At 40.6% G+C, this 25951-nt stretch overlaps 1 protein-coding gene across 3 annotated transcripts in view; it reads left to right on the top strand.

The window, feature by feature from the left end:
• Positions 1-25750, top strand: part of KLHL13 (kelch like family member 13) — a 205585-nt gene extending 179835 nt beyond the window's left edge. For all 3 annotated transcript variants that reach the window (XM_030305092.1, XM_030305086.2, XM_030305088.2), the window contains 5 exons: positions 158-290; positions 1054-1250; positions 12606-13401; positions 21163-21276; positions 24161-25750. In XM_030305092.1, coding sequence (XP_030160952.1) covers positions 158-290; positions 1054-1250; positions 12606-13401; positions 21163-21276; positions 24161-24648 — 1728 coding nt within the window. In that variant the 3' untranslated portion in view covers positions 24649-25750. The remainder of the gene's footprint in view (positions 1-157; positions 291-1053; positions 1251-12605; positions 13402-21162; positions 21277-24160) is intronic.
• The last annotated feature ends 201 nt before the right edge of the window (positions 25751-25951 follow it).

Genomic DNA, 25951 nt, shown 5'->3' with positions numbered 1-25951 from the left:
ATATCAAATAGGTTGTTGTCTTCTGAGGAATTATTCTGTTGGCTTTATGTTCTAAATATGTTGCACGCAAATTAATATATAAACAGAATTTGAGCGTGCAGAAATGTGTATATCCGTTTAACCTTGATTAGTGGCTCAACTCACATTCTTGTTGTAGGGCTTTGACCAGCTTCGACTTGAAGGATTGCTTTGTGATGTGACCCTGATGCCAGGTGACACGGATGACGCCTTTCCTGTGCATAGAGTCATGATGGCCTCTGCTAGTGATTACTTCAAGGCCATGTTCACAGGTAGGTTGGCTTGTCACATTCTGCACCCACATTAAAACAATATGGAAAATACGTGTTTAAATGTTTTTATTTCTAAAGTGAAATTCAGTTCTTTTGATCTGTATCTTTCCCAGAAGAAATAGTTTCAAAAGCAATATACAGGGGTGCCTGGGTGGCCTAGTCGGTTGAGCATCTGACTTTGACTTAGGTCATGATCTCAGGGTTCATGAGTTCAAGCCCCACATCGGGCTCTCTGCTGTGAGCACAGAGCCTGCTTTGGATCCTCTGTCCCCCTGTGTCTCTTTCCCTCTCCCGCTCATTCTCTCTCTCTCTCTCTCTCTCTCTCTCTCTCAAAATAAATAAACTTAAAAAAAAAAAGGAATATACACCCAGTACATGTGGTTGTAGGTGGCATTTTTTAAAACTTGGGAAATGGATGTACCTTTTTCATACCTGTGTCCACTTTAATTTCACAGCTTTTCTTTTTCTCTCTGCCAGAGACTCTGGGTCCCACTAATACAATCTTTAATCTGTCAAAAGATACAAAGTGACAGGGGAACATTCTGGAAGCTCTTGCATTATATACAACTTCCATTAGGATAGAGATATTCCTCTTTAAGTACTCTCTTTTAACTATAAAATATGCAGAAGTCTGACTCTGACATGAATGCTTGCGTAGAATAAAACTTTTCCTTGATTTCACCGCATCTAATTAGCGGCAGAAGCGAGTTTGACCTTAATTAAATTATCCACCCTTGTTTAATTGACTGTCTTTTTATTTAAGGTGGAATGAAAGAACAAGATTTAATGTGCATTAAGCTTCATGGTGTGAGCAAAGTCGGTTTAAGGAAAATTATTGATTTCATTTACACTGCAAAGCTTTCCCTTAACATGGACAACCTTCAAGATACACTAGAAGCTGCCAGTTTTCTACAGATTCTGCCGGTTTTGGACTTCTGCAAAGTGTTTCTCATATCTGGGGTAAGGCATTCTCACAGCTTCAAGGCTTTTCCTGCAGGACACCCTGACGTCGCCTGTTTGGAGACGGATGAAGTTCGTCGCGTGGGCATCCGAAACGTTGGCCGTTCAAGACGCGCGTCAGGTAGTGCGTGCTCTGGAAGCAAGTTGAGAGGAAAACAGTACCAGTGCGTTTTTACAAACAGAATTACGTAATAGAAATCTGTGGTGTAATCGCATGACATCAGACAGGGATAGCGCTTCATAACGATAAAGATTTTATTTTTTAATTTTTAAAAAATGCTATTTATTTTTGAGAGAGAGAGAGACACAGAATGTGAGCCGGGGAGGGGCAGAGGGAGAGGGAGACACAGAATCCGAAGCAGGGCCTAGGCTCTGAGCTATCAGCACAGAGCCCGATGTGGGGCTCGAACTTGTGAACTGTGAGATCATGACCTGGGCTGAAGTCAGACGCTGAACCGACTGAGCTACCCGGGCACCCCATAACGATATAGATTTTAAACTGTTTGTTGATGTTATGTATCTTAATCTGGTTTTATTTACCTTAACGATTTTATACAGGCAGGCTTCTTTTTTCTTTTTCTTTTTTTTCCACTTTGTAGAAGTTTTTTTTTTTATCCGATTTTTTTTATTTTGGTAAAATACACCATAAAATTTGCCATCTTTACCATTATTATTATTATTTTTTTAATTTACATTGATAGCCCATCCCCCCACCACAACCCCTCCAGTGCCCTCAGTTTGTTCTTTATATTCAAGAGTCTCCTGGGGCACCTGGGTGGCTCAGTCGGTTGAGCGTCCGACTTCGGCTCAGGTCATTATCTCGCGGTTGACGAGTTCGAGCCCCGTGTCAGGCTCTGTGCTGATGGCTTGGAGCCTGGGGCCTGCTTCGGATTCTGTGTCTCCCTCTCTCTCTGCCCCGACCCTGCTCACACTCTGTCTCTCTCTCTCTCTCAAAAATAAATAAACATGAAAAAAACCCTTTTTTTAAAAGAGTCTCTTATGTCTTGCCCCTCTCCCTGTTTTTATATTATTTTTGCTTCCCTTCCCTGATGTTCCTATGTTTTTATACAGGCAGACTTCTTAAATGGAATTCCATGGAAACATAATCTGAGCTTCTAGAAGCCTTTTAAACCAGGCTCAGTAATTTTTTTTCTTCCTTAAATATGGGAGCCAGGTCTTGAGAAGAAGTAATACTTATGTGACAACATATAGGAAAATAAGTCTTAATTGCATGGAAACGCATCACCCACTAAATGGTTTTTAGCCTTTATTAATAGATAGGAGAAGACACAGCTACCCATGAACTGCTTAGCGGTCACGTGGTTCCTGAAGGCACTGCCCTATTTGAGACTCTTAAATTCTACTTCCGGGAAATGAAATGCTTTGGTTGCAAGGAGATATTGCCCAGAAGATTTCTGGAGTTTATGGAACTTGCTTTTGTAATTGGAGAATTATGGCAGCGGTAAATTTTGATCTGTTTTCTAATTTATTATATGAGTAGATAATACATTTTTCTACCCTTGATTTAAACTCCTACCAATTCTAAAAGTTGCATTGACTAAACTGGGAGCCCAGTTTGCAAACCCTAGGTTTTAAGAGAACGTGTCCTTAGCGCTTTTATTAATAAGCTACTCCTTGTCTTATAAAGTCAGCCCACAGCTAATTTAACAGGACTGTGGAAAGTGTGTCTTGTTTGTGTGTTTCCATTTTAAAGCATCCATACTACTGTCTCACTGTTATTTATAAACTTTTAAACTAACAGCCAAAAGGCAGCGTGGGGTCACAGTGTTGTTTATTCTCTATCACGTGAGTAGCCCGCATGAAGTGTATTTCTCAAGATGCTGCTTGTCAGTACTGAATCTGAGCACTGACTCTCGTTTTAATTTAGTCACACAAGGCCCTCCCCCTTAGGACCTGTAAGCACCTTTCTTCTAGGTTCGTACCCCTGACATCATGTAACACCTTCGTCCCAGGAAAAAAATGAACTGAATGTATTTTTTAAGTGTATCACGTCCAATAATTACTTTAGTAATAACACTTAATGCTTACGTTTATATACTCTCAACATTTGCTGTTACACTGATCTCAGCAGCACACGTGGTCATCCTGAGCCAAACTACATACGGTGTTATGATTTCTTTGGAACCGGTCATTAATAATAGACGTTCATGGTCAACCTCTTCTCTCGTAGCGAATTGTAGTACTTAGACCTTTAGATACGGGTGGCGATCTGTTCCTTTACCTGAAAGGAAAGGACCAAATGGAATAAAGCACAATTTATGAAAAGTCGTAAAAGTATACAGTTGTCAGAATAACAGTATGAAGAACAATCGTGTTCTAGAAAACTCTAAAACAAGTTTATTTAAAGATGACATCACAGTAATTTTGCAATATTGACACATTTTGTGTAATTAGGAGGTTGGTTCTTTAACCTATTTGAAACATTTATTGTAACTGCGTGCTTTACCTGTTTGGAAATTTCTTCATTTTTATGAAGACTTAATATTGCTTTAAAGATTGTAATATTCATTCCTAGTGTCCTCTGCGGACCTCCTAAAACCCATTTCTAGTGGAGAACAGGCTTGTGTCTGACAAAGCGTACCTGTGGTATAGTTTACTCCTTCCTCTCGGTTTTCGAAGTTTCTCTGAGCTCTGAGGAAAAACACCTCTTTTCTTAGCACCGTTCTATTTACCTGTCTTTCATCCTGTTTGCTGAGGATATGTCTGTGTGATTTTACTGTGGAAATATTCCCTCTCAGAATCCATGATAGTTTTTGAGAACAGTTGGTCAATTATTGGCATAAGGATTATCTAAAATCCAACTTTTCCCTTATCCCTTCTTTCATGCATTCCATTTCTTAGTCAAATGTTCAGCCTTACTCCATTTATTTCCTCTTTCCTTCTCAGCAATCAAGTGGATCAGGCAAGAGTAGCCCTTGGAAGTTTCTAGATAATGTATTTTTCAACGGTAGATTTGTTTTGAGTTCTCCCACAAGCTAACTTTTATGGATCATTTTTACATAGGATGGTCTCGTGTTTTAAGAATTGCGTGCTTAAACCAAAGGTGTTGAGCGAATAGGTGTATGCTTTTAATGATGTGGTGGGATTATACTTCACGTAACCAAAACACTACTTAGGCTTGAGCTTTTAGAAAGAAAAATCAGCTTCCGATACAACTCTGGTCTATCCCCTTCTTAATTGTTTGTGTGGGTGAGAAGGAGCAGTGGTACAATAAAATGTGACTCGGCAAATAACTCACAAAGCGTTTTTATGTTAGTTTTGCGTGATAACTTTAAATACGACAATAAAACCACCCTCGCCTTTGGTGAGATAGAAAAACACCAGTGTTCTAGAACAGAGCATCAGGCTCCATAGAACAAGAACCACTCCCCGCTTTGCCATCCTTCGCAGTAATGCTTTTCTCTTAGGGTGTTAATGACTATTGTAGTTTATAGGCTCAGGTGCTTTTGTTCTTGCTATGTTACTTTCCTGGTAGTTGTAGAAAAGAGAACTATGAAATGGATACAAAGGGATAACAGTGAAGGATGTAAAGCGGAGTAGGTAAAAATTTCTAAAAACATTGGCTTTCCGGGGTGTCCGGGAGGCTCAGTTGGTTAAGCGTCCAACTCTTTAATTTCTGCTCAGGTCACGATCTCACGGTTTGTGAGTTCGAGCCCTGCGTCGGGCTCTCTGCTGCCAGTGCGGAGCCTGCTTGGGATTCTGTCTCTCTCTCTCTCTCTCTGTTCTTCCTCCACTTGCGCTGTTTCTCTCTCTCTCTGAAAATAAATAAATAAACTTAAAAACATTTGCTTTCCGATATCATGGAGACGATGGAAAATTACCTGTTTAGTTACATGCCTAGAAATGGCATTCATTTCCGTCTTTACGACATTCTATAACTACAGCATGCTAAATGCTGTGCGGCCATTCCCTCATTTACACACAGGTTGTCGTTAATTTTTTTGTTTATCATTTGTCTGCTGTTTGGAATTTGTAACATCTCGCATCTGCCCCCACGGAACCACTGTTACGGAGGATTTCAGGCCAGCCCACAAAACCCAATTTGTAACGTAAGGTTGCTGAAACAGGACGTTTGTCATTGAACCGGCAATATGACAATTGAAATATACAATTATACAGAATAAACAAACCCGAATGAAGGTGAGCAAGGAACCATTTTCTTTTTATATAAAAGCGTATTGAATCAGAGAACGAAGATGCCATTGTGCTTTCGACTTGGTGATACTCTTTCTTTAAGCTCATTGTTTTAAAGTTGTGTTGCTGTTTTTCCTTGATGCATGTATAGCCTTGGTTCCACTTGTACATTTATCATCACTGATCCGGGTGGGGAAGCTCACAATGAAACGTAGAGAGGTTTTTTTATGGAGGCTACCGGGGGTAATAGAGAGTTTGCGACCGTGGAAAACGAAGGCGCCCGTGTGGGAGAGGCAAAAGGCAGAGTAAAGGAGTTCTCTCAAGGGAAACATGAAGGAAATCAGAAGTTATTGGAAAAGACAGTTTCTTTTACTGTTAGGGGATGACGTCAGCAGCAAGCTTTGGGAATATCCTTCTTGATGTAAGAATTTCCTGTATGGTACTTGTATTTCACATTCCTTATTTGATCCTAATTGGATTTACCCATAAAAATTAACATGTCTTTTCAGATAATTCTTTTTTGCCTTTGGGGAGGTTTAATGCAAATTAGAGGAAAACTCATATAGATAATTTTTCGATGAATCGAAACCGTTCCTCCCCTCCCGCACCAAACCAATCTCGACTCCCTTATTGTCACGGCTGACGTTCGGCAAGTGATACCCACGTAACCGGTTGTTTGTGGTTGAGCATCTATTCTCATTCACGGATACCCAGACTGGGCTGGGTGTTAAATATTCCAAGTACTAGTCCTTCCTGAACCCTCTGTCCCCCTCAGTCGCTCATTTGATTTCTTCCCAGTGTGTGGACACGCATTCTCTCTCTGCAGTGGTTGTATTTGACGCCAGGCTGCCATTTTAATAAACTAGACAGCACCAAGGACGCTTTGGCGCATGGACTATCTGAGGAGCATTCCCCCCCTCCCCCGCCCAAATTTGCCAGCTAATTCCCTGGTCTTTGCACTTTTTCTTAAGAGTTACAAAAGCAGAGACTCGTTTTAGTTTTTGCTTTTTTCCGAAGTGGAAGTTTATGTGTGTAACACACCGATCTTCAACAGAATAACATCTGATTTCTGATGAATTTCTGATGAATTTCTGATTTCTGATGAAGCCTGTCATTAAAATATCATATTATGGCAGTGAAATGTTTGGGTGCATCGAGTGTGATTTGAACAATTTAATACAGCCGCAGTGAGAGACAGTATGTTAATGAGAGTAGCACTTTGAAAATTCTGATGCCTGGAACTGCCTTTAGGGTGACCTATGAAGGTTGTTTGATTGCAATAGAAGAATTTATAATATTTTATATCAAGGCAACTGAAATGTGCACTTGATTATTTTAAAAGCAGTTTTACTGGTTCTCATAAGTGGTTGAGAAATTTTGTCCTTTTTTGCTTCTATCTCCTTTAAAACACTAATGTATATTTGAATTCATGTCTGTAATAACTCTTCCTTGGAATTCGGGCCAGGTTATATATTCAGATGAAATTAGAGTCCTTTCTACTTATGAGTTGTTTTTTTAAAATAAGCTTTAAACTTCCTATTTTATATTTCAAGATGTAATGCATTCTAATATATACATGAATTTCATTAAATGTTACATTACTGCACACATCCATTATTTAATACTATCTAGGCTAAATGTTTGGGTATATGCTAACTGAAGCACTTTTAAGAATCATGACTAAGAGGTTGATGAAAATGAACCATAATTGAATAATCGTGTATTTTTCCAAAAATCATTTACCATTATTCCATCACTTTGGTCTGCTTACATTGTTAACTGTTATTCTAGACTTTGCTTCTATAATCCCTATAGTCTACAATTAATTATTTGAGCTTTGATTACATGCACTTCATAACAACCAATTTTCTATTCCATACTTTTTGTCTGAGTTGCATTTAAAAATTAATAAGGGTCTAGTAATTTTCTATATCAATTCAAAATCTGTTCTATTTTTAGTTGTCTCTATCATCACTTCTTTAATTTGTATATTGCCAATAATTATAGTATTTAACCTTTGTTATATACCCACAGCGTGATAGCTGTTGTACGTGGGGTATAGAAAATGCTTAGTCCTTCTATCAAGAAGATGACAATTTGGGGGCGCCTGGGTGGCTCAGTCGGTTAAGCGGCTTTGACTCGGGTCGTGATCTCGCGGTTCGTGAGTTCCAGCCCGGCATCGGGCTCTTGTGCTGACAGCTCCGAACCTGAAGCTTGCTTCTGATTCTGTGTCTCCCTCTGTCTCTGCCCCTCCCCTGCTCACATTCTGTGTCTCTCTCTCAAAAATAAATAAACCTTAAAAAAAATTAAGAAGATGACAATTTGGAAGGTTATGAAATATCATTCTCTGGTGATTTTTAAGAAAAGACTAGACAGCTTTCTGTATATCCTAGTGGTCTGTCAAGGTCTTTTGCAGTCTTGTGTATCTGTATCTGAGCATACTGATATATAGAAGATATTTTCCGGGGCGCCTGGGTGGCTCAGTCGGTTTAGCGTCCGACTTCAGCTCAGGTCACGATCTCGCGGTCCGTGAGTTCAAGCCCCGCGTCGGGCTCTGGGCTGATGGCTCAGAGCCTGGAGCCTGCTTCCGATTCTGTGTCTCCCTCTCTCTCTGACCCTCCCCTGTTCATGCTCTGTCTCTCTCTGTCTCAAAAATAAATAAACTTAAAAAAAAAAAAAATTAAAAAAAAAAAAAAGAAGATATTTTCCAAATGCCCTTCAATAAAAGGCAGGCTTTTTTTTTTTTTTAAATGCTGTTGTTTTAGTAATTGTTTTCTTATTGGATGAAGTCGAAGCGGGAAATGGGGAAGGCACTAAATACCTTGATCCCATTTCTAATTCAGTTTCAATTTTTTAATCTTGGTTTGTTTTGTAGGCTATCCATTTAGACTTCTATTTGGTGAGCAACAACGTCATTTTGCTTATTTGAAGTACCCATTTCTTGTTGCTTTTATCTGTAATCCTATCACTCATGACGAGAATCTGCAAACTTGGGAATCGTTTTTACGTTCTCACCAACCTTTGCTTATCCCTGCTAGTAAATGTGTTCAGAGGTGCAAATTACCTTTGCTCTGGGGAAGGGCTACTCCGTCCCGGACTCGGAAAGTAGATTCGTTACCCCAGACGTTAATTCCTGCCACCCGGAGTGATTTGGGCAAGTGACTAATAGCTGTAACTTCATTTACACAATGAAAAATTTTATAAGCTGCCAACTTGCCACTCCTGCAATTGGATTGAAACGTACTTTTTATTAATCACATTGGAAATCCAAGGTATTGAACAGTGTTAAACTGTGTCTTTCAAAAGGCCCATAATTTGTTAATTTGTTTTTCCTAATTCTTCTTTTGTGTTACAGTTCTGTTTTAGGTATTCTTTAATATATAGCTATTAAGTTTAATAAGCAATTAAAATTTTTTGGAGATTCCTGTAAAGCAAATTGTTAAAATTCTTCCTGAGTAATAAATCTATGAAAATAGCCTCGTGTGTGTGTGTTAACCTTAGAGCTTTCTGTGATAATGTATCAGCGGGGCTGATATTTTATGCAGAGAAGTAATTACTTCAGTCTCATTTCAGCTTTTAAATAAAAGGATAATAGAAGGATTAGGCAATTTTCTCTTAATCATCTGCCAATCTGGTAACAATACAGGTATGTCAGTGAAGTTTACGTGACATATGTGAACACACACACTGACAAAATTAAGAGAAAACCTTTGAGTCCTTTGCCTGTGACCTGCCTGTGTGTTTGTATACACACACAGATAGTTGTATGGCAGGCTTGTTTTAGTGATTTATTCCTTGCATGACATTTGCTGATATGATTTTCCCGTTTTCCCTTCTGACCAGTTATTAAGGCTTCAGCAAGAGCTCTTGCTGAAGACGAGCCTCTCCATCACTTGTCTCCTTTTTCCGGAAGTTTCCATTTTTGCTATATTGTGATCTGTCCAGGGGAGACTTCTCTGGGCTCATTTTGACTCCAGGCACAGCTTGAGTATGCTAGAGGAAGAGAATGGCCCGGGGAAACTATGTTGCAAAGCCATCATCACAGACACCAGAAACTAACTGAACTGCATGAGTAAATGTGATGGGAGACAACACCTGTTCCAGCCCTCATGAAAATGATTCCTTTCCTTGTATTTCTGCATAAATAATGTGAAAATAACTTCACCCTAGGAATGATTGCCTTATTAAATTACCTTTATTAGGAACAAGAACTTTTGAAGGGATCAAAATGAATTACGGTAATGAATCATGACTCTTTACATGAAAGAGAAATCTAGAGATCCTGTATTAGAGACTTTCTGTTTGTGGATTTGCTAGCAAGGTTACTTTTAGGAATCATGACTGAGAAGATGGATTGAGATGAACCGTAATAGAATAACCCTCTATTTTTCCAAAAGTTCCATCTAGCCAGAATTTTATTAGTATGTTTTTGAGAGGGAACACACATTTCCAAGAAGAGAAAAGGAATTTTTTGGCCATAGTCAAGTTATAACATTGTTTCTCACGGTAACTTCTAATCTACTGATTTTGATAATTTTCCTTATTTTTCAATAGTCAACAAATATGTATCTGCCACTTTTCTTTTTTTAAAATTCTAATTCCAATATAGTTGACATAGTGTTATATTAGTTTCAGTTATACAATATAGTGATTCAGCAATTCTGTACATTGTTCTGGGTTCATCATGATAAGCGTACTCTTAATTCCCTTCACCCGTTTCACCCATTTCTCTGCCCACCTCCCCTCTGGTAACCATCTGTTCTCTGTAGTTACGAGTCTGTTTTTTTGGTTTGTCTCTTTATTTCTTTGTTCATTTGTTTTGTTTCTTAAATTCTACATATGAGTGAAATCATACAGTATTTGTCTTTCTCCGACTAACTTATTTCACTTACCTTTATACTCTCTACACCCATCCATGTTGTTGCAGATAGCAAGATTTCATTCTTTTTTATGGCTGAATGATATTCCATTGTATATCTATATATCTGTATATCCGTATAGATATATGTATATGTGTATATATATGTGTGTATACACACACACACACCACATCTTCTTTATCCATTCATCTATTGATGGACACTTGGGTTGCTTACATAATTTGGCTATTGTAAATAATGCTGCAATAAACAGGGTGCATATATCCTTTCAAATTAGTGTTCTCATATTCTCTGGGTAAATTTCCAGTAGTGTGACTACTGGATCATATGGTAGTCCTATTTTTAATTTTCTGAGGAACCTCCATACTCTTTTTCAGAGTGGCTGCACCGGATTACATTCCAGCCAACAGTGCGTGAGGGTTCCTTTTTCTCCACATCCTTGCCAACACTTGTTGCTTCTTGTGTTTTTGACGTTAGCCATTCTGACGGGTTTGAGGTGATATCTCTTTATGGTTTTAATTTGCATTTCCCTGATGGTTACAGATGTTGAGCACTTCTTCATGTGTCTGTTGGCCATCTGGATGTCTTCTTTGAGGAAATATCTGTTCATGTCTTCTGCCCATGTTTTAAATCAGATTATGTTTTCTTGGTGTTGAATTGTGTAAGTTCTTTATATATTTTGGATACGAACCCTTTTTTGGATATCTTATTCACAGATAGCTTCCCCATTCAGTCTTTTTGTTTTGTTGACTGTTTCCTTTGCTGTGCAGAAGTTTTTATTTTGATGTAGTCCCAATAGTTTATTTTTTGCTTGTGTTTCCCTTGCATCAGGAGATAGATCTAGAAAAATGTTACGATAGCCGACGTCAGAGAAATTACTGCCTGTGCTCTCTTCTAGGATTTTTATGGTTTCAGGTCTCACTTTTCGGTCTTTAATCCATTTTGAAGTTACTTTTGTGTACGGCATAAGAAAGTGTTCCAGTTTCATTCTTTTGCATGTACCTTCCCCGGGGTCCTCTACACCATTTGTTGGAGAGACTATCATTTTCCCATTGCCTGTTTTTGCCTCCTTTGTCGAAGGTTAATTAACCATATAATCACGGGTTTACTTCTGGGCTTTCTATTCTGTTCTCTTGATCTGTGTGTCCGTTTTTGTGCCGATACCACACTGTGTTGATCACTACAGCTTTGTAGGATAACTGCAAATCTGGAATTGTGATACCTCCAGCTTCGTTTTTCTTTGTCAAGATTGCTTTGGCTGTTTGGGGTCTTATGCAAATTTTAGGATTGTTTGTTCTAGTTCTGTGAAAAATGCTCTTAGCATTTTGATAAAGATTGCATTAAATGTGTAGATTGCCCTGTGCAGTATGGACCTTTTAACGGTATCTGTTCTTGCAATCTATGAACATGGAATATATTACCATTTGTGTCATCTTCAGTTTTTTCATCAGTGTTTTATAGTTTCCAGTGTACTTGTCTTTCACCTCCTTGGTTAAGTTTATTTCTAGGTATTTTATTATTTTTGGCATAATTGTAAATGGGATTGTTTTTTCTTTTTCTTTTTCTTTTTTTTTTTTTTTTTTTTTTTTGCTACTTCATTGTTGGTATATGGAAATGCAGTGGGTTTCTGTACATTGATTTTGTATCCTGAAACCTTACTGAATTCATTGAACAGTTCTAGTAGCTTTTTGCAACAGTTCTAGTAGTTTTTTGGTGGAGTCTTTCGGGTTTTCCATATATAATATCATGTCCTCTGCAAATATCGAAGGTTTTGCTTCTTCCTTCCCAATTTGGATGCCTTTTATTTCCTTTTCTTGTCTGATCGCTGTGGCTACGACTTCCAGTACTATGTTAAGTAAAAGTGGTGAGAATAGACATCCTTGTCTTGTTCTTGATCTCAGGGAAGAAGCTCTTAGTTTTTCCCCATTGAGTATGATGTTAGCTCTGGGATTTTCACATATGGCCTTTATTATGTTGAGGTATGTTCCCTCTAAACCTACATCGTTGAGGGTTTTTATCATGAGTGGATATTGTGCTTTGTCAAATGCTTTTTTCTGCATCCGTTGAAATGATCACATGGTTTTTAACCTTTCTCTTGTCGATGCGCTGTAGATAATTTTCTTTTTGTCACTTTTGTAATGGATTGGTGGTTTGTGAATTCTCTTTAGGTCCTTAATGTATTTCGATAACAATTTTCATTTGCATCTATATGGACACTAAAATTCTCAGTTTAGTCTTATTCTAGAACAGGTATTTTTGTTATCCAGAGATGAGTGTCATGAAAATAGTAGTATTTTAATATTATTTATTGATTCAACAGGTCACTTTAGACAATTGTGTCGAAGTTGGTCGGATCGCCAACACCTACAATCTGACAGAAGTGGATAAATACGTCAACAGTTTTGTCTTGAAGAATTTTCCCGCATTGCTGAGCACCGGGGAGTTCTTAAAACTCCCTTTTGAGCGTCTTGCCTTCGTGCTTTCCAGTAATAGCCTTAAGCATTGCACTGAACTCGAGCTCTTTAAGGCCACCTGTCGCTGGCTACGCCTGGAAGAGCCTCGGATGGACTTTGCTGCAAAATTAATGAAGAACATACGATTTCCACTGATGACACCACAGGAGCTCATTAATTACGTGCAAACCGTGGATTTCATGAGAACTGACAACACGTGCGTGAATCTCCTTTTGGAAGCCAGCAATTACCAAATGATGCCGTATATGCAGCCAGTGATGCAGTCAGACAGGACTGCCATTCGCTCTGACACCACTCATCTGGTCACACTGGGAGGAGTTCTGAGGCAGCAGCTGGTTGTCAGCAAGGAATTGCGCATGTATGATGAAAAGGCCCACGAATGGAAATCTTTAGCCCCCATGGATGCCCCAAGGTACCAGCATGGCATTGCCGTCATTGGAAATTTCCTCTATGTCGTCGGCGGACAGAGTAATTATGACACGAAAGGAAAAACGGCGGTCGATACAGTCTTCAGATTTGATCCTCGCTACAATAAATGGATGCAAGTTGCATCTTTAAATGAAAAGCGCACCTTCTTCCACCTAAGTGCCCTCAAAGGATACCTGTATGCAGTCGGCGGGCGAAACGCGGCTGGTGAACTGCGTAAGTGTGCGCATTTATGTTGAGCATAGAGTCTGATTTCTTTACCCCCAAATTCTTGTGAAATCATAAAATAAGCAGTTCCATAAAATTAAAGGCAAAGACGTAGCTAGGGTTTCATTTAAACTGTTTTTCTAAATTATTATTATTATCATTTCCTAAAATATCAGAGATAATCTGTATGCCTAATCCGAGTGTATGTTGTTGGCCAGGGTACAAATTATATCTTAGAAATATATCAGTATGTTGCAGAATATTTTATTTGGCAGTATATATGGTTTTCACCTTGACAGTATAACTACACAGTATATTCTGCTAATTTAAATTCTGATAGAATCTCAGACAGAAGTTTGGCACGTTTCCTTATTTTCCATTTTTAAAAGCCCACATAATATTTTAGTGAGCAGGTTAAAATCCTTCCCTACAGAGGACCCACTGTGACTGTTTCTTCTTTTACATAATCTGTTACCCTATCCCAGACCACATAGCGAGGTCATTTTCTTTATCAATTAAATGTACAAAGTTCAACATTACCCAAAGTTTATTTACTTTAGTAATATGATCTGGGACTATTCGTTTCAAAAACCATTCTCTCTTGGTGAAATACCAAACAGCTTTCTTCGCTAAAACTGATGGCCACTTTTTTGTCTCCCTAAATCTAAAATTGGTCACAAGTACGGTGAACAATTTTAGATGAAATTGGAATGAGATAGCTGTCCAAAAAGAAGTCAGGAAGACCACATTTACTGTCACACCTTACGTATCTGTCACTACCATCATTGCTTGGCCTTTTTTGCCATCCTTCTTTTATTCGGTTATGAATTGAGTCCTTGTAGCTGACCAGTGTCCCAGGCTCTGTAATGCTGGGGAAGTGAAAAATGTTGGCATTGGCTCTGGATAAATTCACAGTAATTATCAGAATCTTTTTCTTCTGTAGTCTAAGAAATAAAAAGTAGCTTAATGGATTTGAGAACAAGCTGTTTATTGGAGGCAAAAAGAACTGCTCTCAGCTCTTACACTTTCCAGCTCATCAAGCCCTTTCTTGTTCGTGATGTCTTAATGTCACTGACCTTTCCTACCCACAGTTTGACTTCTTCTTTTGTTGTCGTAGTGATATTTTTTCTAAGACCAGGCTTTCCAAATGGTTGGACTTCAGGTGTCATTTATCATGAACCACACAGATTCCCCAATGTATTTTAATAATCAGAGTTTTTCAAGTTTATTTATTTATTTTTGAGAGAGAGAGTGAGAGAGAGCACATGAGCAAGTAGGGGAGAGGCAGAGTGACAGAGAATCCCAAGCAGGCTCCCTGCCGCCAACGCAGAGCCCGACGCGGGGCTCAAACTCACGAACCGTGAGGTCATGCCCTGAGCCAAAACCAAAAGTCAGACTCTTAACCGACTGAGCCACCCAGGCGCCCCCCAGGAATCCGACTTTGAAAAGCATTTGAGGCATTAGTATCCTTCAGTGTAGAATTGTCATTTCAGGTCTCCTCAGTCACGCCACACAAGTTATTTTCATGCTGTTCTGGTATTTTACATTTATGGCGTCTGGAAATATCCAGAAGCTGCAACTAGTGACTTGGTGCTTTCTCGGGAAAACCACTGGTCTCGGATAATCTTTACAAGTTTACAAATTATAGGTCTTCGATCCCGGCAGTCAGCGGTCATTTCAAAACCTCTTTCTCGAGGGGAATAGTGCTTGCCCACTGATGTCCCCACCCCTGTCAATAGGAAGTTTTCAGTGTATTGTTCCTAGTGTTAATTGGAGGCCTTATTCTTCTGAGAATTTATAATCTTTGGGCCAGGGAGAGTCATTACATAAAACCAGGAAGCTAGAGGCTTTCTTTTTCTGAGCTCTGGCCATGTTATCCTCATTGGGCAACCGGCCTCTTCCTTGCTCGTGACCTTCAGAAATCACACCCTCTATCTCTTATTAAAAATAGCCTTCTGTGTTTCAGTTTGAAAGTAAAAAAGAAAGAAGCCTGCTTTTCATGGGCTATTCCAAATTCATAATAACTCTTTGATTATATTTAGGCTTTAAAATCACAATCTCCCAAAGTTTCATCCTGAGGATAATGACTTAAATATTCCCAGAAAATATTCCCCCTCTAGATGATAAACTGAGGCCCATCTTTATCTAAATTCATAAACTGCATTTTTCGCAAGTACATGTATCATCATAATATAGACCCAAAGCCTCAATACCAAGAAACAACTCAAATTCCGTTTAAAGGCCAATGATACGTCTTTCCTTTGACATTACCTCCCATAATCTATAAGTAAGTAAACTTTTGTGGAAAAGGACTGGTTTCCTTAAAGTCAGCATACCCAGCAAAGCCAGTCTGTAGTAATTTTTTTTTAGTTCATTTGCTTATTTTTGTGTGTGAGAGAGAGAGAGACAGACAGACAGACAGAGAGCAGGGCAGGAGCAGAGAGAGGAGGGAGACAGAGAAAATCCCAAGCAGGCTCCGCACAGCCATTGCAGACCCCTACACGGGGCTCAAACCCACGAACCGTGAGATCATGACCTGAGTCAAAATCAAGAGTCATACGCTTAACCGACTGAGCCCCCCCTGGGCACACCAAGCATGTGACTCTTGGTCTCAGAACTGTAGGTAGAGATTCCTTAAAAATAAAATCTTAAAAAAAAATTAATAGGTTCGTCAGTACCAGTATATCATTTATTCTTCATATATACAATGACCATTGCCTATATGTAATTATGAAAAGAAACCAGGGGCAGCATTTACAAGACACTTTCGATCATTTTAATGCATTTGGCTTTTTAAAATCCCTTCGTGGAGTGTATGGACCTAAACCTATATAGTACATTAAAAGATACTACTAATGCATATGGGAAATATAATTCCTTAGAAATGCTGCTTTCCTGTGACACCAGGTACAATTGGAAATGACGTGAAGCTTAGACCAGCTGTCACTTACGAGAAAGAGGAGTCCGTTATTTCTGGCATCTTCCAAATTTATGTCATACAAGAGATCGATCTTCCATTGAGGTTTTCTATACTGAAGAGAGAGATGACAGCTCAGATATCTTGCGCTTCTGTTCAATATTAATAAGTCAAGCTTTGAAATACTGAAAAAACTTAACAGAAAACGTGTTAGGTTCTTTTTTCAAATAAATGCACAATAGAGTTACTGAAATTTATCAAATGCCTCCCTATCCCTTAACGGATTTGCAGTTTTGTTCATTAAACACCCCATCGCCAGCTGGCACTCTAAGATTCTGGAGACCATACCCCCCTGTCTGGGATCCATTTTTGTTCCGGTGGTTATCCGGGGTTAATCTCTTTCCTCATCTCAAAAAGAACAAGCGAGTTCTACATCATCCCTTGGGACCGATTCTGGACTCCAGTAGGCTCACCTGAGAAAATAGGAATCTTTGATGATTTATGAGAGGTAAGCAACCTACGTGTAATTCTTAAGTTGGAGAAGGTCTCTAATTTAAGTGGCAGACCACCAGGTCACTGAAGATGGTTCTCTAGAATAAGGGTCAGCAAAAGTCTGTAAAGGGCCAGAAAGTCAATATTTTCAGCCTTGTAGGCCGTAGGATCTTGTCAGCTCATTACCTCTGCTGTCTTGTCACAAAGGCAACCACAGACGATTTATAAGCAAACGGGTGAGACTTTGTTCCGCTAGAGCTTAATGTAGGAACCCCGACGTTGGAATTCCATACGATTTTTCGTATGCCACAAAGTAGTTTCTCTTTGATGTTTCCCCCCAACTCTTTAGAAAGGTAAAAGCCATTCATATTTTTATCTCGTGAGACATACAAATGCAGGCAGCATCCTGGATTTGGCTTACGGCTCTAATTTGCTGGCCCCATTCTAGAACTTACTAATTCATTGCCATTCCCGCTCATCGACCGCAATGGAACCGCTGCTTTGTGTTTTGCATCACCCCTTGCCCCCTCCCCCTGTCAGGGTTGTTGGGCACTAACCTCTATCTCACTGCCTTGTGAACACGGAAAATAGAAATAAGGGCATGTGTGTGTGTACACTTTTAATTAGATGTCTTCTATTTTGAAAGCAAATAGTATGGATTTTGCTAAGAACGACACCAATTCTTCCTGGAGAAAGTCTATAGGTTGGCAGTAAATATTAAATGATGGGGAAAGCCAAGGGAAGTGGATTATTTAGCCAGAAGACGGAAAGTTGAGGGATGATGAAGTATTCCATAGCTATTATATTACTGGTGGTAAATATAGGTGGATTCTTATAACCTCTATTAGGGGAAAAATGCAATTAATTCACTGACAGAAGCACAGCGTTATCTTTCTACATGGGAAAGTTTTCATAATCATGAAGAGCGAATAGCTGTTCAACTGCCAGCTCCAGTCCAAAAAGAGTAAAAGAAAACTCATGGACACTCCATCAGAATAGATGGAATTAGACATAAGGAAAGACTGTTACACTCTAGAAATTTCGAAGTTCAAGGCAGCATCTTTCATTAAAGAAAGCATAGGAAGGTCACGATCTCGCGGTCCGTGAGTTCGAGCCCCGCGTCAGGCTCTGGGCTGATGGCTCAGAGCCTGGAGCCTGTTTCCGATTCTGTGTCTCCCTCTCTCTCTGCCCCTCCCCCGTTCATGCTCTGTCTCTCTCAGTCCCAAAAATAAATAAACGTTGAAAAAAAAAAAAAAGAAAGCACAGGACTATAGTAAAACCTGTCTTTGACATCAAATAGGTGGAAAAGATGATCTCAGGAAGTCTTTTAAAACGCTTTCGCCGCTAGGATGTGTGATTAGATGGCTTTCTTTTATCAGCTAAAACCCTATCATTAATTACTTTGCTGATGTCAAATACCAATCAATATGCTAGATCCTCTGTAGGTAGAGCGAGCGAGAGAGAGAGAGAGAGAGAGAGAGAGAGAGAGATAATAACGTACATTCCGTAGGATTGTGCTTGTCAATTAAGTGAAAGTCATGGTAAAGGCGAATGGAAATGAACATTAGAGAAGACATCTAGTGACTACAAATAGTCAAAACCAGTCTCGGAGTAAACAGTTAGTTTTAGCTTGTCCTTAGTTATGGCAATAGCCCTCTTTTGGGGGAAAGAGTTTGCAGGACCTGGCTACTTAATGGAAGGGTTTAGAAGGGATAGAGTTGGTGAGGGTCCAAGCCTGAAGCAATGAACAAAACTACCGAGAGAGTAGATCAAAATGAGAAGAGTAGAGCACTGGGTGTTGTATGGAAACCAATTTGTCAATAAATTTCATATATATAAAAAAAAAAAATGAGAAGAGTAAAAGCCTTTGAAATAAGACTGAAAATGTAAAGCCCAGGTCAGTGCAAAAGGCGATCAGTAAAGGGATATGAGAAGTGGTGTAATGTAGGAGTTGTTGGAGAAGAGAAAGAAGCATTTCACATAGTCAATTTGCTGAAGAAATGAAACTGTTGAATGGAGTAGAAAGTGAATCTCTCGCTCTTTCTATTTAGGATGGCCTATTGTTAACGTTATTTTCTTTGTAATAAAGGAAAACTTCAGGCACCTGGGGGGCTCAGTCGGTTAAGCTTTTGGTTTCAGCTCAGGTCATGATCTCACGATTCATGAGTTCAAGCCTCGCATCGGGCTCTGCGCTGATAGCAGGGAGCCTGCTTGGGATTCTCTCCTTCTCTCTCTCTCTCCCTCTCTCTCTCTCTCTCTCCCTCCCTCCACCCCTCCCCTGCTCGCTTGCACACTGTCTCTCAGAAGAAATAAATGAACTAAACAAAATGTGTTTTAAAAAGGAAATCTTGTTCAACAGATGATTAATCAGTTCGGTATTCCAGTACTCTATCATGTATGTGGTCAACTCCAGCTTCAAGGGAATTTGAATTTTGAGTTTAGCATAGTGCTTCCGTGAGCAGTGTTGTGGTTCTGTTCCTGAGAAAAAAGCAGCATCGGGGGAGGCAAGCAGTTGGGTTGGCAACTGGCAGCGTCTGTAATAAATTATATAAAATTTTCAAGTTTTTTCTTTGTTTGTTGGGGCTCGAACTCACGAAACCAGGAGATCATGACCTGAGCCAAAACCGAAGGTTGGATGCTTAACCAACTGAGCCACCCAGGCGCTGCTGTTTTCTTGGGCTTTTTTTTTTTTTTAACTTTTACTTATTTAAGTAATCTCTACACCCCACGTGGGGCTCGAACTCACCACCCTGAGATCCAGAGTCGCATGCTGTACTGAGCCACCCAGGCACCCTAGACTTGGTGTTTTTGACCAGGGTCCTCGTAACAGCCCCATTTCTTTCTGCCTTTTAAAAGGGATCACGGGGGCGCCTGGGTGGCTCAGTCGGTTAGGCGGCCGACTTCGGCTCAGGTCACGATCTCGCGGTCCGTGAGTTCGAGCCCCGCGTCGGGCTCTGGGCTGACGGCTCGGAGCCCGGAGCCTGCTTCCGATTCTGTGTCTCCCTCTCTCTCTGCCCCTCCCCCGTTCATGCTCTGTCTCTCTCTGTCCCAAAAATAAATAAACGTTGAAAAAAAAAATTAAAAAAAAAAAAAAAAAAATTTAAAGGGATCACGTTTTCTATCTGTCTGGACCGTGATTGGTCTGTTCTTGAGGCTATAACAGATTGATATTTAAATAAGGCCGCTTCTCCGAAACACTTTATGTTAAAGATAATAAATTTATTGCTGAAAGGAAGTGCCCCTGATAAAAATCTTCACTTCGTATTATGTCTCCAGTCATCTTCCAATGAACGCATTGCTGGCTACAATGATATTGGATATGTGCGCATATTGGCTTTAATGTATACATGTAGAAAAATTATTGTCAGTGTCTATTTTGTAGTCGGGATATAGAATAAAGCAGCCGGGGGGCGCCTGGGTGGCGCAGTCGGTTAAGCGTCCGACTTCGGCCGGGTCACGATCTCGCGGTCCGGGAGTTCGAGCCCCGCGTCGGGCTCTGGGCTGATGGCTCGGAGCCTGGAGCCTGTTTCCGATTCTGTGTCTCCCTCTCTCTCTGCCCCTCCCCCGTTCATGCTCTGTCTCTCTCTGTCCCAAAAGTAAATAAACGTTGAAAAAAAAATTTAAAAAAGAAAAAAAGAAAACACTAGCCTATGAATTAGAAGAGCTAGGTTCTAGGGGCGCCTGGGTGGCGCAGTCGGTTGGGCGTCCGACTTCAGCCAGGTCGCGATCTCGCGGTCCGGGAGTTCGAGCCCCGCGTCGGGCTCCGGGCCGACGGCTCGGAGCCCGGAGCCCGTTTCCGATTCTGTGTCTCCCGCTCTCTCTGCCCCTCCCCCGTTCATGCTCTGTCTCTCTCTGGCCCAAAAATAAAATAAAAACGTTGAAAAAAAAAAAAAAATTTAAAATAAAGCAGCCGGGAGCCGGAACTTCGAATTTTGCTCCCTGTTAACCTTTGTTTCCTAGGTGGTGGATCAGCAGGGGGGCCAAGAACTGGCTTTTTTTCTCCCTTCCGATTTTCTCATCTTCCACGTATTTAGAGGAAGGAAATGGGAGACATGTCAAATTATAAAGATGTAACAAGTTACTAGAAGCAAAGAAATCCTAGCAATCTCTGCAGCGACAGAAATGTGTTAGATTATTACATAAGTATCTAATGTAAAATGCATTCATGGTTCACCTCAGTAATACAATCTCAATGAGGGAAAAAAAGAGGTCCCCGAAGGGTATCTCATACCTGTAAGAAATATGGATCGGTTGTTTAAATATTCTTATTATTCAACTTAAAAGGAAAAAGAATGAATTGCTGAATTTGAACTCATACACGATTTCCTTGTCTGTTCTTTTTTTTTCCCCCTGAACAACAGCCACAGTCGAGTGTTACAATCCAAGAACAAATGAGTGGACCTACGTTGCCAAAATGAGTGAGCCCCACTATGGCCATGCTGGAACCGTATATGGAGGAGTGATGTATATTTCAGGTAAACAATTCTAACGCAGATGCAATTAACATAACACATACACTTTGAACCATGTCACCATCTTTCCATATAGTATATAAAAATAATCCCGGGGCGCCTGGGTGGCGCAGTCGGTTAAGCGTCCGACTTCGGCCGGGTCACGATCTCGCGGTCCGGGAGTTCGAGCCCCGCGTCGGGCTCCGGGCTGACGGCTCGGAGCCCGGAGCCCGTTTCCGATTCTGTGTCTCCCTCTCTCTCTGCCCCTCCCCCCGTTCATGCTCTGTCTCTCTCTGTCCCAAAAATAAATAAAAAACATTGAAAAAAAAATTTAAAAAAATAAAAATAATCCAGAAAAAATGGATAATCGAAGTATAATTCATGTTTATTTGAGAAGATCTGTTGTGTGTTTGTATTTGCATATAGATGCCTTTGGTATTTTATTTTATTTTTTTTTTTTTTTAATTTTTTTTTTAACATTTTTATTTATTTTTGAGACAGAGAGAGACAGAGCATGAATGGGGGAGGGGCAGAGAGAGAGGGAGACACAGAATCGGAAGCAGGCTCCAGGCTCTGAGCCGTCAGCCCAGAGCCCGACGCGGGGCTCGAACTCACGGACCGTGAGATCGTGACCTGAGCTGAAGTCGGACGCTCAACCGACTGAGCCACCCAGGCACCCCTGCCTTTGGTATTTTATAAGGTCATAAGACTAAGAGCAAAATAGTCCTGCTGTAAATAGCTGACTTGGAAGAAACTGGAAAGCATTCAGCTTCCCAGCTTGCCTTCCAGTCCCCATACTCCCTACTCTCTCTAATAAAGCCTGTACTCTAACAACCCCCGTTCATATTCTCCGTAGCGATACTTAATTCATTTTGATTTTACATTTAGCTAAACTCTATGATGAAATATATCATTGCATAACATGCAAGCCGTACTATGCATAAACTTGCTTCTGATGTACCTATAATGCATAATGATGTGCATTCTGTCATTTAGTGCACCCGATAATGTGTTTTTCCCTTTTCTTCAGCATTATCATGGGATTCTACTGTGATGTCCTTGCGTGAATAATTCTGTGCCGACTACCTATATGTTGGCGACGTGCACGTATATTTTTCTGATAACAAATCCTAAAACAGCTACAAGTTGCTCCAGTAACAACTTTCGTTCTCAAACTGTTGGTGTTGAAATCGTCCTTATGTCGAATTTAGAAAGGAGTCTCATTTTAACGTAACGCTCACCTCGGGTGTTGACATTTTACTTTGGGAGGCAGCTTCTTCTCGTCTGGCCCTGACATGGTCGACTTTTGCCACTTTCTTCCCATCCCGAGAGCCTGCCCGTGCCAGGCCAGCAGTTACAGTATTAGAGAACAGAGGCGTTAAGGTGATGTTTGTGGTCGGAGTCTCTGAACGCTGCTGCCTTATGAAATCTGTAATCAGGAAGGATCAGTGAAAGGCCTGGAGTGTGTGATTGGCAGGTTTCTGGTGTTAAATTTATGAGCAACTACGGCATGTCTTATATTGCGAGAGCCATCCAGGAAATCATATGCTCCGCTACTCAATGATTTACACCCTCTACCTATTTTATGTGCGTAGATGCTATGCCATTATAATGAGAGCTCCAAATCCTCTGGGGATAAAAAAAAAATGGCATCGAATGGTTGTAGTGGTACTCTGCCATAGCTAACGTGTATTGCGGAAACGACCTTACCAGTCAAGAATAGGATCGTAACCATAGCTGATCCTCAAACCAAAAAAAAAAAAAAAAACGCTGTTTGCTTCCAGAGAATTCTGTAAAGTACAGGAGAAAAAAAAAAAAAAGTTAAAAAGCAGAAAGAAAACAATGATTGCCATCTGGCCACCAGATAGTAGAGTTTTGATTGACATGGATGAAAATTTGTTTAGCCCTCTCCCTAATCTGCAGAACATAGAGTCTGGTACTTTCATTGTAGAGGCTGATTTATAAGTGACCTACGAACATCCTTCGTAGACGATACAGACTCACCAGGTCAACAACAAACTGCTGTACATATGAAATTCCGTACGTGTTCAGCATTCTAATTCTCCAAATGTCCATGCTGATAACGACGAGATTACCTTCCTCACCCCACCGGGCAGAAACTCTACCAAAAAAACCCAGTTCCGAGTATTGTTGCATGCTTGTGTGTTTGCATAATACCATCCACCTTGCAAAGGAGCATTTTGATTTGTTTGACTTCAGAGTCCCAATGCTAACGAGATTACAAGGGTAGCCGTTCTTATGTGGCAAGTGAGGAAATGGGCAACTGGAATTTAACACGTCCCCCAGCCCAGTGCTCAGCTCCCGGGGCGTGCCTGCTTCATAGCTGCGATTTACTGCAGACCCAGCTCTCCAAAAGTGGCCCAAATAATATTTTCATGTAGTAAAGCCTCATAAAGTCCATGGGTCTCTGCTTGAGAACGTCCTTGCAATAATATAAGCTAGTTTGTGGTTCTTTAAGAATCTGAAGATGGCGGGGCGCCTGGGTGGCTCGGTTGGTTAAGCGTCCGACTTCAGCTCAGGTCATGATCTCTCGGTCCGTGAGTTCGAGCCCCGCGTCGGGCTCTGTGCTGACAGCCCAGAGCCTGGAGCCTGTTTCCGATTCTGTGTCTCCCTCTCTCTGCCCCTCCCCCGTTCATGCTCTGTCTCTCTCTTTCTCAAAAATAAATAAATGTTAAAAAAAAAAAAAAAGAATCTGAAGACGGTACCTTCTTGATTTTTTTGTAATCCCAGAGAAAGTACTCGCTGAGGGCAGACACGTATAAGGACACCACCGATCAGCTGTAAAGTGTCACACTGTGCGGCCACAAGTTCATTATCTGTGGTAGCCTTTTATTTACTTGTGCTTTTTTAGAATTCTGTCTACCTCATGCCTACTTTCATTCTTTAGGAGGAATTACTCATGATACTTTCCAAAAGGAGCTGATGTGCTTCGACCCTGATACTGACAAATGGATCCAGAAGGCGCCAATGACCACTGTCAGAGGTCTGCATTGCATGTGTACGGTGGGCGAGAGGCTCTACGTCATTGGTGGCAATCACTTCCGAGGAACGAGCGATTACGACGATGTCCTGAGCTGTGAATACTACTCCCCTATCCTTGACCAGTGGACCCCAATTGCTGCCATGCTAAGGGGGCAGAGCGATGTTGGGGTCGCTGTCTTTGAAAATAAAATCTACGTGGTTGGTGGGTATTCCTGGAATAACCGTTGCATGGTAGAGATCGTGCAGAAATACGACCCAGATAAAGATGAATGGCATAAGGTTTTTGATCTCCCGGAGTCCCTTGGTGGCATCCGAGCTTGTACGCTCACGGTTTTCCCCCCCGAAGAAACCACACCATCACCTTCTAGAGAGTCCCCTCTTTCTGCACCGTAAGATCATCCCTCCAACTAAGATGCTGTAGTCCTATCTTTGCAACGTGTCATGAATTCTCTTCTTTTGCCCCCCTTTAGTAGTGTGTTAGGATTAGCCTCCAGTAATCGATACCGATATTGGAAAAAAGACAACCTTGATGTTATTTGTGCTGTTCGTTTGGCTTAGAGTGTTTATCAAGTGGTAACAAAACCATTCTGGAAATGTATCCCGTTGAAGCTGATGTTTAACAAAAAAAAAAAAAAAAAAAAACCAAAAACCACAAAACCACAAAAAAAAAGAACCCACCAAGGTATTGTCTATAAAATGTTTCTTCAGTACTTTCTTGATGCCGTGTACCGGGTGTGAGGTATTTATCATCTCCTATTCGAAAGCCCCATAAACCAACTTGCAGGTGGATTGTAACTACAACTGTGCTAATAACTAGGCTTCAAAGTAAAAAGTTTTCGCTTTCATCTTTGTGAGGTGTGAAAGGGAGGCGGCTCGCCCCACCAGGAGACAATAGCGAAAGGTCGCCAACTCGCATGAGCTCCCTCCCTCTTTTCATAAAGTATTTTTGACATATCTGTCAACCCACCTGTCTGTGTGGGTGCATTGAGAACATAGAAAGTTTCTTAGACACACAGGAGAAATCGTAACTGTAACCAAACAAACAAAAAAAAAACAGCACGACCCCTGTACTTATAAACAAGGGTTCGGGGTTTCTAAAGTGTGTATAGACACACACACATACATACATCAGACACAAAATTTTAAACCTTGAACGGCGCGTCGGATCAACGTGCAAAAGCCTTTTTAAATTCCTTCCAAAAAGCAGCTTCCATGAGAATGGGAATTCAGTGCATACTGAATTGAGGTGGATAAGGGCTAGAAATTTTGAGCAACTCAATTTGTCACAAAACCAAATTTTTCCTTCCGAGACTGTAATCGACACCTTCTCCTTGGCTGTTGAGGTAACTTACGTATTATGTGTTCTGTATACTCTCGATTCATAAGGTTATTTAGCACAAAATGTAGCAGCTTCACCTGGCGAGCTGCTTTTGCTCAGTGATCTCAACTTCCATGTTTTATCTCTTTTTGTTCAATAAAAAAGCATTTAATGTCATGTTGGTCTCAGGCGTCCTATTACTGTCTGATTTGACTTCCGTTAATTTTCTTGCTTTGGGTGCGGCGAGATTCAGCGGAGCCGAGAGCACTGAACGGTTTGGATTCATGCGAATGGCTTCTATTCAGGGAAGAAAGTAACCTGACCAGGTCTAACCTCATTGGCCAAAACTCATTGCTGGTTGTCTTTGTGGAATTAGTT

This window comes from Lynx canadensis, chromosome X (genome assembly GCF_007474595.2).
Source record: "Lynx canadensis isolate LIC74 chromosome X, mLynCan4.pri.v2, whole genome shotgun sequence".
In the NCBI taxonomy this organism is placed as follows: domain Eukaryota; kingdom Metazoa; phylum Chordata; class Mammalia; order Carnivora; family Felidae; genus Lynx; species Lynx canadensis.
The sequence above is the reverse complement of the archived record's forward strand: the minus strand, read 5'-3'. Positions and strand labels throughout refer to the sequence as shown.